General features: G+C 36.7%; 1 protein-coding gene across 1 annotated transcript; it reads left to right on the top strand.

Annotated features, from left to right (window-relative positions):
* The first annotated feature begins 9,150 nt into the window (after window positions 1–9,150).
* On the top strand, window positions 9,151–14,915 carry LOC141838453 (hydroxymethylglutaryl-CoA synthase-like). Its single transcript, XM_074725937.1, has 12 exons — window positions 9,151–9,387; window positions 10,039–10,145; window positions 10,676–10,808; window positions 11,128–11,271; window positions 11,366–11,524; window positions 11,703–11,776; window positions 11,858–11,933; window positions 12,026–12,081; window positions 13,282–13,369; window positions 13,452–13,592; window positions 13,676–13,825; window positions 14,475–14,915. Exons 1-12 carry the CDS (start codon window positions 9,313–9,315, stop codon window positions 14,682–14,684), a joined length of 1,413 nt encoding a protein of 470 aa, XP_074582038.1. The 5' UTR covers window positions 9,151–9,312; the 3' UTR covers window positions 14,685–14,915.
* Window positions 14,916–15,116: the final 201 nt, after the last annotated feature.

Below are 15,116 nucleotides of genomic sequence, written 5' to 3'. Positions count from 1 at the left end.
TATTTTAGAGGAATCAACATCTAATGAGAATGTGATGTAATCAATGGTTTAGGACTTAATGAATGTGATTGGTCATTCCAATGTAGATGAAATACCAACACTTAAAGTTCAACAACTATATCACATGTTAAAGGTTAGTGAAAGAGAAGTGTGGTAAAGGTATTCTATTTAGTCATTTCCGACTATCAGCTACTGCAAGGTAATTGAACATCAAGGTAGATTATCATTTCTTAGAATGATATTATGATGACATTTGTCAATTAATGCCAGAGTTTTTCCCTGTTGATCACCAAATGACTAATAGTTTCTACAATACAAAGAAATTGATGAGGGATTTAGGTTTGCTCATAGAGAAGATTGATTGTTATATAAACAACTGCATGATATATTGGAATGTAGATAATGAACTGATTGAATGCAGAATCTCTGCTCATCCTCATTATAAGCACCGTAGTTGTATACTAGGGAAGAAAAATAAAAGTATTGCATGAAAGATTATGTATTACTTTCCGTTAATTGCTAGACTTTAATGCTTGCATGAATCTGCCACAACAGCTTGCCACATGAGGTGGCATCATGAGTATGTGCACGAAAGTGGTATAATGTGTCATTCTTGTGACTCCCCTAGATGGAAACAAACATCTTGATATAACATTTTCCTCCTTTGCGATAAAACCACGTAATGTGAGATTAAGACTTTCTGCAGATGGATTTCAACCATTTGGTCAATTGGGATAACAATATTTATCTTGACCAGTTATATGAACACCCTATAATTTACCGCCATAAATGTGTATGAAAGATGAATTTATATTTCTGACTATGTTTATTCTAGGTCCAATGAATTCGAAAGAGAAGATAGATGTTTTCTTGCAACCTTTGATTATCGAGCTGAATAAATTATAGAATATAGGATCAAATTAAAGAATTATGATGTTGCAAGTAAAATCAATTTTACCTTGCATGCTGCCTTACTATGGACAATTAGTAATTTTCTAGCATACTCAATGTTATCGGGATGGAGCACGACTGATAAGTTAGTATGCCCACATTACATGATAGAGTCTGATACATTTTTATTACCATGCAGTGGGAAGGTATCTTAGTCTGATAATCACTGTAAATTTTAACCAATTGAACACTCTTTCAAGAGAAATTTTCTAAAGAATGTTATAGTCAAAAAACTTCCACCAACAATCAAATCAAGTGTAAAAATCATTAACCAAATAGACAGTTATGGATTCCTATCAGTATATGAGCCTAATTCTGATGAGATAAATAAATATATTGTTAGGATGTACAAATGTGATTGGAAGAAAAGAAGCATTTTCTGAGAACTACCATATTGAAAGTATTTATTGAATCGACATAATTTAGATGTGATGTTGGTGCAAGGAGCACTAGTCTGTCCTCAGAGTTTCAATGTTTAATAATACACCTAGGTCTAGTTAGTGTGACTAAGGATTGATCCAAACATGACCTAATATTTGGGTATGAGTGAAGTCTAGTCAGGTCAGTTTAACTAGAAGACTAGCGAGAAGTCCTAGTCGGTTAGAGCAAGCAAGGAGAAGTCCTTGTTATGACTAAGCAAAGGAAGTCCTGATCTGGAGGATTGGGCAAGGAAGACCTAATTTGGAGGACTGGACAAGAAAGACTTGGTGAGTGAAGCTGGGCAGGAAGTCCTAGTTGGAGGCTATACAAGAAGTCCTAGTGAGTGAAGCTAGCTAAGGAAGTCTTGATTGGAGGTTGGGCAAGAAAAAGTTCAAGCAGGTCAAGGGTGATCATATGTTTGGCAGGTGAGAAGTCTACCTATGAAAGTGACTAGTCTTAACTGGAGGTTAGGCAAGAAAAAAATTTAAACAGGTTAAGACTGACCGGATGTTTGACAAGTGAAAAGTCTACCTATGAAAGTGGCTAGTCCTAACCAGAAGTTAGGCACGGGTAAGTCAATAGGTTAGACCTACAGGATAAGGCTTAAGTAAGCCTAGTAGGTCAAATGGACTATAGGTAGGTTTAGGTTGTTTGTTTGTTTGTATGTTGATCTTGCAAGGACCAGGAGATGGAGGAAGCATAAGAGAAGCAAACAAAAGTAGCCAAACCAAGCCCAAGATCAACTCAGGTCAAACCCGAGTTGATTGTGTTGATGCAGTTTGTCCAAATTGTTATTTTGATGTTAGCACAGATTTAAGTTCATTTTAGTTGGATAAGAATTAAGTTCAATATATTCAGATTGACCAATGACGGATGAGATTGGAGAGGGCTCGGTAGCTCATTCTCCGGACTAGGTCAGAGAGGGCTTAGTAGCTCATTCTCTGGACCATATGGAGTCGGAGAGGGCTCGGTAGCTCGTTCTCCGGACTAGGTCAGAGAGGGCTCGACAGCTCGTTCTCTAGACCAGATGGAGTTGGAGAGGGCTCGATAGCTCATTCTCCAGACTAGGTCAGAGAGGGCTCGATAGCTCGTTCTCTGGACCGGATGGAGTGGGAGAGGGCTCGGTAGCTCGTTCTCTGAACTAGGTCAGAGAGGGTTCGGTAGCTCATTCTCTAGACCAGATGAGATCAGAGAGGGCTCGGTAGCTCGTTCTCTGGATCGAATGAAGTTGGAGAGGGCTCGAGAGCTCGTTCTCCGGATTAGGTCAGAGAGGGCTCGGTAGCTCGTTCTCTGTACCGAACTATGGTCGGAGAAGGCTTGGTAGCCTGTCTTCGGACCGGATCATTATTAGAGGAGGCTTGGGAGCCTGTTCTCTGAATACATGATCTAATGTGGTTGGCTCGGGTTAGACATGAGTTAACCAAGTGATCAGATTGGATGAGTTTCAAATTCACTTTGGTGTAATCGATAGGTGGATCGATTAACCAAGGGCTAGGTTGGTTAGTCGATCATCGGATCGATTACAGAGCATTCTGGGAGAATTTGAAAAACCCACAGAATCCACCATAATCGATTCACTGATCGATTATGGGAAGAAAATTAGCGACAGTTAATCGATCATTTGATCGATTAACCATAGCTTAATCGACTGCCTGATCAATTAAGCTATGGGGTAATCGATTACAATGGCTCTTGATAGATTACACGAGTTACAGAGAAACAAATCGCGATGTTTAATCGATGGCCTGATCGATTAAGCTATTTCTGATCGTGTTCAGACTTCTGCCCTGCTCATTTCTGATTTTTTATACTTCTGATAATTGCTTTGCTAATCCATCTCTGAGTTTGCAGATGAGGTTTGAATTCAGATAAAGATCAGGGAGAGTCAAGGCTTGGCTTTCCATTGTAGCAGTTTGTTGAACATTGGTTTTCAGGTAAAAGACAACGGGAGACCTGAGCTGCAACAGGAGGATGAGCTCAAGGTGCTAAGGGCTCAGAGGGGCTTGGTTCAACAACTGGAGGAGGGACCTCAGTGTGCTCGAGGGCTCGGATGGCTTAGCAACTAGAGGAGGATGACTCCAGTGTTGCAGGTGAGCTCAGGTAATCGTTGAACGAGCAGAAGAGAAAAGGCTAGAAGAAGGGCATGTTGAGGAGGAGAGAAGAAGAGACAACAACAACGAAAAAAAGGCTGTTTTGTGGTGTGCTTGTTGTGACTTCTCTGCTTGCGCTCATTGCTCATTCCTTGAGTTCTCTGCCTGAGGTGGTGCAAGGTGCTGGTGCTCTTGCCCTCGAGAAGATCTTCTGCTTCTTGGTTTTGTGATTGAGTTGAGGCAGTGTTGTAAGTTGTTATTGTTCTATTTGCCTCAACCTCCTTCTTATAATCTCTGTGCTTAACTTCTATTCTTGAGATTGGTTGTGGAGAGGTCACTCCACCGAGAAGGAGATACTATCTAGCCAGATTCATCCGGGGTGTGATCTACCGAAGATCAAGGGATCGTCCACCTTACGGACACGCCGAGGAGTAGGGGCAAGTTATCCCTGAACCTCGTACATCCTCGTGTTAGCTTTGTCTTTGGTTTCTTAGTTGTTTTTCTTCTATTTCCGCTGCGTACTAATCTTTGTAGAAGAAAAATCGATTTTCAAGGAGTGGCTATTCACTCCCCCCCCCCCTCTCTAGCCATCTTTCGATCTCTAACAGATTGGATCTGGGCTCTCAGATGTTACTCCAGGTGCTCGGATAGTTCAAGCGCCCCTAGATGGTCCAAGCACCAAGATCAAGAAGAATCGGCCCCAATAAAGATCAAAGAGATCGGATCGGATTCAAGCGCCCAAATAAGAATCCAAGCGCCTGAAAAAGTCTTTATAAGAGCCCCAACATGCACCCCAAGGCATAACATAAATATTCCTCATTCTTCATCCTATGGTGCTACTGAACACAAACGAAGCTAGGCTCCTACAACCAAGCAAGTTTCAGGAGGAGTGTGCGGTGCTCAAGGGCTTTCAGATCGACTACATGAAAGTTTGCTATTTATTTTAGGTCTTATTATCTTGCACTTTATCTTTGTAATTATTTGGACCGCAAGATGAGTTTCTCCACCTTCGAATAAAGGTTCGGAAAGGAGACCATTAGTAGACGAGCGTCTTCCCGTGCATAGGCCTTAGACGTACTAACCCTGGGGGTTAGAAACCAAGTAAATCTGTGAGTCCCCTGTTTCTTTATCTAATCTACTGCTAAGTTTCTATGTTAATAACAAATAAATGAACGAACAACGAAAGTGTTATTCCCCCCTCTAGCGCGCCCACCGATCCTACATGTGATGCATGTCGAGAAAAAAATTTGATAATATCTTCAATACAGTGATGAATGTTCCTAGAAGAACTAAAGATACCATAATATCACATGAGAAATTTTAAAAAATAGTTAACAGATCTGAGTTACATCAGAATAAAGCAACAAATCAATTTTCAAAGGCTTGTTATACATTCGATAGAGAAGGTAAGCAAGCTTTATGTAGTTGGTTAAAACAAATCAAATTCCATGATAGGTGATAGGCTCTCGCAAGAGTACGGTTGTTGTCAAGTAATAAAAAGTTATCGAATCCACAGGGACCGTGGAATTAATCACTAGACTAACATAAAAAGAGTTACGAACGAAATGGTTTTGTGTTGGGTTGAGAAAGAAGGAGAACTAAAGGACTTAATCCTTGAACAAACGGGAATCAACTATATGGTAGGTATGGGAAACGATCCTAAAATTTTGGAGTCCTTGAGAGTTATGGCTAATAGTATCATGGATGTTTTGCTAGTTCTCAATGTTTATATCAATGTAGGAATCCTAATTAAGTTATCCAATTAGACCTTTTCAAGCTTCATCGGAATTAAATCATGAATTTCTAATGTTATGATTACTAGTTCAAGATGACACCTAGATAGCCTGGTTCTATAGCTCTCCCGCTGTCATCGGGCACTCTGATAATACTACTGATATCCTACCCTCTGTCACCGAGTACCCAATTAAGGATCTCTTCCTAGTAAATAATAACCGTTAGTTATCTCTCATGAGAATTTATCACGGCTTAAGAATCTCCTCGGAAAGTCTGGTTAAAAAAGTTCACCTCTTGTCACAAGGCACCCCAGTCATATGATCCTAAGATTTCCTGTAAACCACAATTCACTCCCATCCATATGAAATCAAGTCTTCAAAATATCACCAAATACACACAAGACACAATTCCATATAATAAAGCATAAATATGTTATCAAAATCTACAATTGAGTAGATAATTTTAGAATATTTAATTTCTCAAAACTAATATTGGGTGAATGAGAAATTCATTAGTAAATTGACCCCAAATAAAATCCATCACTTGTTATGGATCGGTGATGTGGCGCGATTTGAGAATCAAGTTGGGCTTAGAGTGGATCAATGATATGGTTTAATCTGGATCGTTGCATTAAGATGGATAAAATCATTGGGGTCCTCATCACCCATATCATATGTATCTCGCACTTTTACATTATCAACCATAGGCCAATCCTTGTTTCTCTCATCCCAGACATAGAACACCTTCCTAGCTTGTGATGCAAAAACATATGGGTCATCACAAATATCTTTTCCAGTATGCTTTAAAATTTTAAAATTTACAAGAGTCCTCCCAAACTTGTCTTTCTTGCAACCTCTATTGATATCTACCCAATCACACTTGAAAAGAGCAACTTTATATCTTCCAGAATAATCCAATTGAATGATATCAGTTAATTGACCATAGTAGTTAATTTCATTGGATGGGATCTTAGTCTTCACCACTACTCCACTATTTTGCGTTTTCAACAATCTCTCTCTCGTGTTTGTGTGAAATCTAAAACCTTTGATGACATAGCCGGAAAATCTCCTTGCCATATCTGATGGACCACGAGCTAACCACCTAAGCTCATCAATAACTTGTGCACTGCTTTGTTCATCCAATCGTTGAATCTAAAATAAGTTAGGAATATAATTTAATCATAAGTAATTCATAACTAATAAAAGAACTAAAACAAGAAACCAATTTCTTTCTACTTACCCTCTCTTCAAACCAATCATTGAACTTTTTAACATGAAGCTTCTCTGAGTCATTAGTTTCAAAATGGATGAATTAGATAAACACAAGTGAAGGGAAATTGTGTACAGTTAGGCTTAGAGTGGATCAATGACATGGTTTAATTTGGATCATTGGATTAAGATTGATAAATCAAGTTCATCTAAATGAGAGAGCATAAGTGCCTCTTCAGATGACTCAATCTGAGCCATTGAATTCAAAATGGAAGACTCAAATACATCTAAAGGAAGGGGCAAAGGTGCCAACCCAAGTCATGATGCCGCGGTAGGATATTCAGATTGTCGCTCAAACATCCGTGATTTGATCCTCAATTTCAACATATTTACAGAAATTTTTCTCTAAATGAGGATCACAATCAAAAGATACTGGACATCTAGGTTGACCGCTGTGTGCGCTTCTCGATTTACGTTGGTGGCCGATGGGAAATTTCTATGGAGCCGGATCGAATCATTCAGGGATTAAGTGAATGAGACTGATTGAGATTTATTATTTTTTTAATTAAATTCGTGTCATTTTTTTTTTTTTTGACTATTCTGTTCTGTTCTGGATTTGCACCGCTCATAGTTTTGGGGTTTATGATTATGAATTTCAGAATCTATTTCTATATGGCTAATTGAGAAACTGAATAAATAATTATTCGAGTTGTTCTTACATATTTGACTACTTGTAATCCGATAAGTAAGACCTCATACTCAGTCTTATTATTAAAATTTTTAAAATAAAATTTTATGGTTATTTATAACGTGTCTCCTTTAGGAGAATATAATAAGATTTTTGTTCTACTTTTCTTTTTATAAATAATCTATTTATAAAAAAATTTTATGTTTCGTGTTCATTCATACCAAAGGTCTCAGTTAACAAGTCAACTAGGACTTGAACATTTATAGCTCTCCTACACTGATTGTATCCATTTTATTAATTGTTTCAAGATTTTCGGATTAATTAATATTCAGGCCAAGTACTTATTAGTCAGTATCGTGATTAGATGTGAAAGGAAGTATGGTCGAAATTTATGAACAATCAAAATCAAAGATAAAGCATAGTTTTTCTATAATGGTGTATTGAATTTCAGCATCCTTTAATAGATGGCTGAAAAAATAAATAAATTGCTGAGTATTTTGTCACTTTTCAATGAAAAAATAATTCTAGACACTCTAATCAATAGATAATTTTGAAATACTAATTGTAAAGTGATATACCATTGGCGTTTTAGATTTTACTTTACTGACTGTTGAAAATTTTTTATGAAATTAAATTTATTATTTTTGGAATTAATTGATTTGTAAAATTGAATACATGTCTTCAATTTTAAATGTTAAAATTCTTAATCATTGTTTACAGTTTTTTTTTAAAAATAATACTCTAATATATTTTTTTATTTCTAACAGCTATACGCCTATACCATAATTGTTATAATTTTTTTAAATTTTAATTTACCAAAAATATTATATAAAGAATACTTTTATATCTAAAAAAGGTATCATCTCGATTAAAATTATTTAGATTTATAAAGGTTTTCAACATTTTTAAAATAACCATAGAACTATTATAGAGTTGCTTTTGAAATGATCTTAATCAATTCAATAAATAATTTTTAATATATTAAGTATTTTTGACAAATTGAATAATTTTATTTTAACACGTTATAATTATAATAAAGATATTTTTGATATAATTTTTGGTATAGTTAGTACATGACTTCACAATTTTTATTATAGTAATTACAATCTCCTATATATATATATATATATATATATATATATATATATATATATATTTTTAAGGATGGGCATTTATACTTTAAATTTCATAATGAGTTTACCATATATTTTTTAGTTTAATTTATTAAATACTTTCAATAGCATAGTGTTAATATATTTTAAAATAATTACTTGATTAAAATAAAATTTTTACTTGGAGTATTAAAAATTAAAAGTTCATACTACATTTATTAGGATATTAAATTATATAGTAAAAAATAAATAATTACTCAATATATTATGAAGCTTTAATATTCAAATCAATGCATGCACTTTTTAATTTAGGCTAATTCAAATTCATTATCCATCACATAACATTTTATATGAATTTTTAAATAATAAAACATTAATAGTTTTATTAAAAAGTATGGAATATATTAAATTAATTATATATTACTTTATTTATCAAAATTAAAAGTTCACAATTTATTAAAATATTATTTGTTTTTGCTAAATTTATTGATTTTTATTTTTTTCTCACTAAATAAAAATAAAGATGCAGTAAATTCTTTTTTTTCCAGGAAAAACTTTCGCATCCCCGCAACCCCCAACCCGCATCACCCATGGGACCTTGTCATTACGAGAGGACGGTATTCGAGCGGGTAAGTAAGTAATGACGAATGATTTAACTCGGCCCGCTTAATAGGAAGGACGGCCCAATACGCACAGTTGGGCCACGTGCGCACGGGAACAAAATGTGACAGTTGGCGAGCGCTCTTTATGCATCGCCTACCCCATCCGGACCCATCTGGTCCGTTGGATATTGATCCGACGAACAAGCGCATGGCCCGGCTCACGATAGTTGCGGTCCTGGATCTGGTTGACGGTGCACGTGCGAGTCCGTCGGCCTCCGGTGGCACGACGGTTATTAACGCTAAATTCGGTGGCCGGAGCTGTAGGCTGGTAGCTGATCCGTGGAGTACAAATTTCGCCGCCGCGTCTTCTTCTCTCCCTGCCACATCCGCCAGCTTGGCATCCGACGTTCCGTCCGGGTCTCGGAGAGCTTTGGCTTCTGGGAGGCGTGCTTCGACTGATCGGAGGAAGCAGCGATCGGGAGGACGAGGGTTTGCGCCTTGTTAGGGATGGAATCGGGAAGGCCGAAGGATGTGGGCATTCTCGCGATTGACATTTACTTCCCTCCGAATTGCGTCCGACAGGTATGGATTCTCGGGGCCAGTTTGAGTTTTCGAGTTTTCTCTGCGATTCGGCGTCGTTCTGATCTGTGGATTTTTGTGGTTCGAGTTCTTTCGTTGGCGTGGTCGGGGGTTTTGGGTTCTTTTTTGTTTCTCATTTTGATCGATTTGGGACTGTAGATGGATTTATCCTGGGTGGATCATGAATCGCTGGGTTAGCTTGAGGTAGTTTTTAGGATGAAGGGGGTCTGTGGGCTGGATTTTTATGGCCTTTGTTGTTCTCTTGATTTCAATTTGTACGCGCCAAATCGTTCTCGTTGGATTTTCTTATTAAACTGTGGCCGTTTGCTCTCTTCTCTGTTGGTTTTTTTTTTTTATCGAAACATGTTTGGGTATTTGGATAACAAATGCAAAAAGAGCGTTTTGTGGCAGCAACTGGATAAAAAGGGAACACAACTGTGTGTCGTAACTAGTTTTTGTGTCTACGCGGATAGGTTTTAGTATATATTCCGATTTCCTGTGCAAAACTCAGTCTTTTCTTCAATTGTTCTTGGCGTTTACCTCCCGGATGCTTGGACAATGCTTTAAGTTTCCTTGTAAATTATTTTATTGCAGTATCGGGATGTTCTTAATCGGAATCTATGATAATGATAATATTGCAATTTATCGCTGCAGGAAACGCTTGAGGCTTATGATGGGGCGAGTAAAGGGAAGTATACTATTGGGCTTGGCCAAGACTGTATGGCCTTCTGCACTGAAGTGGAAGATGTGATCTCTATGAGGTAACAAACCACCTATTCTGTACTGTTCTCACAAGATAAAAAAGGAAGGACGTAAGGGTTTTCTTATTGAAGTTAAGGATGGAATGTTGTAGAATGTCTGTTCAATGCCTTAGGTAGTCTATAAAGGTGGTCATTATAGACTACCTAAGAGTTTTATTTCTTCTTCTTTTGGTTGTTTGATCTATATTAGTTTCGGAGGTAATTAAATAGCTCAGAAATAGAAGAATCGATCAAGATTCCATGATGTAGCCAATTTGTAGGTGTATTTTCTTCATTGATTTGTTGTGCTATGATGGATACTACCTAATTATACCCTTTCAGAGACTAATACGCATAACCTCTGAAACTATGTAACCTTTGATAATTTTGCTGCACAGGGACTCATTACAATATCTCTCTCTTGACTACTAGATATCATTGTTCACTTCCATGCTGGCTGTACTTAAAGATGATAATTATTTGGATTTATACCATTTTTTGACATCTTATTTTTCTTGCTCAAGTTTGAATACTAATTATATTCTGTTCAGCTTGACAGTTGTAACATCCCTCCTAAAGAAATATCAGATTGATCCCAAACAGATTGGCCGTCTAGAAGTTGGCAGTGAGACAGTCATAGACAAAAGCAAGTCCATCAAGACTTGGATAATGCAAATATTTGAGGTGCATCTCTTTGGCAAGCTTGTTTCTATCCTTGTTTAGGCATCAATTTTATAGTTCACATCTTAACATGTGCTGTGTTTGTAGAGTATACATCTTTTAAGAGAATTAGATTGTTTTGATGATCAGTTTGGAACCAAGGGCCAATTTTTTTTTTTCATGTTAAATATAGTCAATCAATTACAAGTTATTCTTTATGTTTCTTGGAACCACGTGCCGTACCATTTCTCTGTTTCATGTTATATAAAGTCAGTCAAGTGCAAATTATTCCTGTTTCCTTACAAAGGACATTTACTTCTCATCCTAAATTTGAAAAATACAGGAATACGGTAATACTGATGTTGAAGGCGTTGACTCAACAAATGCATGCTATGGTGGAACAGCTGCCTTGTTTAATTGTGTGAACTGGGTAGAAAGTAGCTCATGGGATGGACGCTTTGGATTGGTTGTCTGTACAGATAGTGCAGTATGATTCTGGAAACTGCTTGCTTTCCCATGCTAACCAATTTTAGCGATCATATGATGTTTTTTTCTTGTACTTACTAGTTCTTTTCCTCTAGGTTTATGCAGAAGGGCCAGCTCGGCCTACTGGCGGTGCTGCTGCCATTGCAATGCTGATCGGACCAAATGCCCCTATTTCTTTTGAAAGTAAATACAGGGGAACACATATGAGTCATGTCTATGATTTCTATAAGCCAAACCTTGCAAGTGAATATCCGGTTTGTTTTGTTTCAATCCTAATCTAAGTTATCATTTTATTCTGTTGGGTACCTCATTGTCCTTGATGAATCAGTGGTGTTTTTAAGTTCCCAACCCCTTTATTATGTCCAGTGGCTTAAATATTTTCTTGAGCATCTCTTTCAAGTCTTTAATCACATATTAATTGCACTTATCTAGGTTGTTGATGGCAAGCTATCACAGACATGCTACCTCATGGCCCTTGATGCTTGTTATAACCGGTACTGCAGCAAGTAAGTCATGGAATATTGTTCTTAAAGCATCCCTTATTTTGTTTCTTGAAGTGCTCTAATTGAGTCATTTGATGTTGTTAGGTTTGAAAAGTTTGAAGGAAAGCAGTTTTCAATCTCTGATTCAGATTATTTTGTTTTTCATTCTCCGTATAACAAGGTACATCAGTTTTATTCATAATTTATTATTTCTTTTTGTCTTCAAAATTTAAACCACTCTTTGTTCAAATTTTTTTCATTGTTTCACAACAGCTTGTACAGAAAAGCTTCGCTCGTCTCTACTTTAATGATTTTCTGCGAAATACAAGGTTATTTCTTGTCAACACTTCTTATCCTTTTATTTTCTTGACCATTCTTAGGAAAGCACCACTTAGTTTTCTTCACAATATTAACCTTGTTAAAAAATTATGCTTTTTTTTTTTTTTCATTTTGTTGACTTTGTATCTTTATTGAGTGCTCAACAAATACTTAAAAGGAGCTTGATGTATCCTTTTGTCATTAGTTTATTTACATGATAGTTATAGGTTCACAGTACTGATGTCACATAATTATATGAAGCTTAATACTATTTGGAAAATTTCTTCTATCTCTGGTTCATGGATGCCTTGATACCAGATACAAGTACCTATCAGTTTTAGCCTTCTGGACTCGAAATAACAACACTAGTAGGTTTTTATCTAATCAAAAGATAAAAACACAATAGACTTTGTAATTTGTTCTTCCATGATTTCAAGGTTTTTGGATAGAACGTACAGCATGTCAGTCAAAATCACAAGTGGGACAGAGTCAACCTGGGATTTTCCACCCTGTCCATGTCCATTTTTCACTGCCTTCGCTGCACATAATCTAATGTAAAATTAGCACAACTATCATTCTAGATCTGAATTATTCTGGTTTTTTTTCTCCATTTTTTCATTATATTTTTTATGCTGCTTTATGTGATCCCATTCCACCCCATCATGCCTTGCTGGGCATGGATGGGAGGACTTTCCTCAGCTCCTCACCCACCTCACTTGTGCGGGGCAGAGGCACATGAGAAATTAAATCCTGGCACCCATACCATTTGCATCCCAAATGTGAAGTATTGGTATCACCAAAATGAACTGAACTTGGTCAGCACAACATTCTCATGGTCAACATGTTATCAGTTGATAATGAGTTACTAATTGCATGGAGAAATGCCCGAGGTAAATTTGTACCTAGTATGTATTTTAATTCATCCGGGCAATAGATCCCTGCTGTCAATGTTGAGGATAGAGATAAGCTCGTTCCAGTTTTCATTGGAATCAAATGGAACAATTTGAGACTAATCTGTTTTAGGTGAAACTTATTTGTTCATACTAGATTCTAGTTTAAATCCTTGAATTTAGAATTTCATTAAAAAGAGAACAATATGAGATGAAAATATTCAGTGTTTACTAATTTTAGATAACTATAAATAATAATTATAGCGATTTATCCTTTCTTCAATGATGATGATTATGTTCTGTTTTCTTGTTTCTCGTTAGTGCTATTGAGAAGGATGCAAAAGAGAAGCTTGAGCCTTTTTCAAACTTGATTGGCGATGAAAGTTATCAAAGTCGTGATCTTGAAAAGGTATAGTTAATCTGATTGTTTAGTCTGATAAAATCTTAAATGTATAATCTTATTGGCTCATTTCCTACTTAAAAATGCTCAGGTTTCTCAGCAAGTTGCCAAGACATTATATGATGCAAAAGTTCAACCCTCTACTTTGTTGCCAAAACAACTTGGAAATATGTACACTGCATCTCTTTATGCTGCATTTGCTTCTGTTCTCCACAACAAACATAAAACTCTGGTAACTTCACTATTTTCTTTTATTGTCATATTTTTCAAGAACTCAAATGAATGGTATTTATTTGGTTTTCAATTATTGTGTAGGTTGGCCAGCGGATTGTTCTGTTCTCATATGGAAGTGGCCTTACATCAACTATGTTTTCTTTCAAGCTTCAGGAAGGCCCACATCCATTTAGCCTGCCAAATATTGCTTCCGTTCTTAATGTATCAGAAAAACTTGAGAGAAGACATGTGGTATGTAACTTGTGTGATTTTGGATTTCAATTCTGCTAGCTAATTATTATTATTGCATCATGAGTTATTCTGTATATTCTGTCTGGTAATCTTTTAGCAGATAATTCTAGTGTTCATCTAAAAAGCGGATAATGATTCTTTTTGCTTCCTGTTCCTACTACTCTGATGGTTTCATCTTTTCATGTTTCATCCTCAAGTCGCATAACTGCTATCATAGATAGATGCATGCTCAATGTTTGTTCAAATTCGCTAAGTCATCCAATGCAAGCAACAAACTTGGGAGGTTGAGAAAGACTATTCCTTCATCTGTTTTTGGTACATTTTAGTAACCCCATCTAATAATTGAAGAAAACAGTCCATCAGAGACCATGGGAATCAACCCAACTTATTCTTCTGAAATAGAGAATGAGCAAGAACGTTTAGATATAACTTCTAGTTAATTAATAATTGAACAAGAATTCATAATTATTTGATCAACCAAAACGTATTGAGATGATTTGGAAACATCTGAAATTTGCTAGGACTAACCAACAGTTTGAGTTGCATAACCTTCAACTGATGTCCTTGTTCATAGTGAGTGTATTTTGCTTAGCTATTGTTTCTTCTCGCTACTATTTCAAAGAATTCACAGGCCGCTTTGCTTCTTCAGGTTCCACCTGAAAAGTTTGTGGAGACACTGAAGTTGATGGAACATAGATACGGAGCCAAGGATTTCGAAACAAGCAGAGACACAAGCTTACTGACACCGGGAACCTTCTACCTCAAGAAGGTCGACTCCATGTACCGTAGACATTATGGCAGGAAGGATGCAGAGGAAGCTGACCATGGTGAAAATGGTTCTTTGGTCGATGGCCATTGATGATGAGCTTCCAAAAATATGGAAGCTGGCAAAGAACCAGCTGATGCTGTTGCCGAATAGTTTTAGTGTGATGCGACTTTTGAACTTAGCAGTCTAATAACTGATTCTTATATATGAAGTGGCAAGCGATTTGTTTGAGCTACCTTCCTACTTCTGTAGCCAATGCATTCGTTTCAGAACTTTGTCCTCGAACGTAGTATACCATTAAATATTACATTCTTGGCCAGATTTTGTTGTGGTGTTGGGCTTTTGTTTGTTGTTGTGATAATCGATTAATCCCGGAGGGGATGGTCTGGTTTCATAGATTGCCACTAATTTGAGAGCGTGAATAGTTCCCAGATTTGAATTGAGGATGTGTGCGCAGTAGTTTTTGAACCGTAAGTGCTTGAGTAGTTTATTGAGTGCTTTACTACTGCATCATTGCCCTAAGGC

The sequence above is a fragment of the Curcuma longa genome, chromosome 11 (assembly GCF_044706935.1).
Source record: "Curcuma longa cultivar G26 ecotype Majalengka, Jawa Barat chromosome 11, ITB_CL_G26_1.1, whole genome shotgun sequence".
Classification (NCBI taxonomy): domain Eukaryota; kingdom Viridiplantae; phylum Streptophyta; class Magnoliopsida; order Zingiberales; family Zingiberaceae; genus Curcuma; species Curcuma longa.
This window is presented reverse-complemented; position numbering and strand designations above follow the sequence as displayed.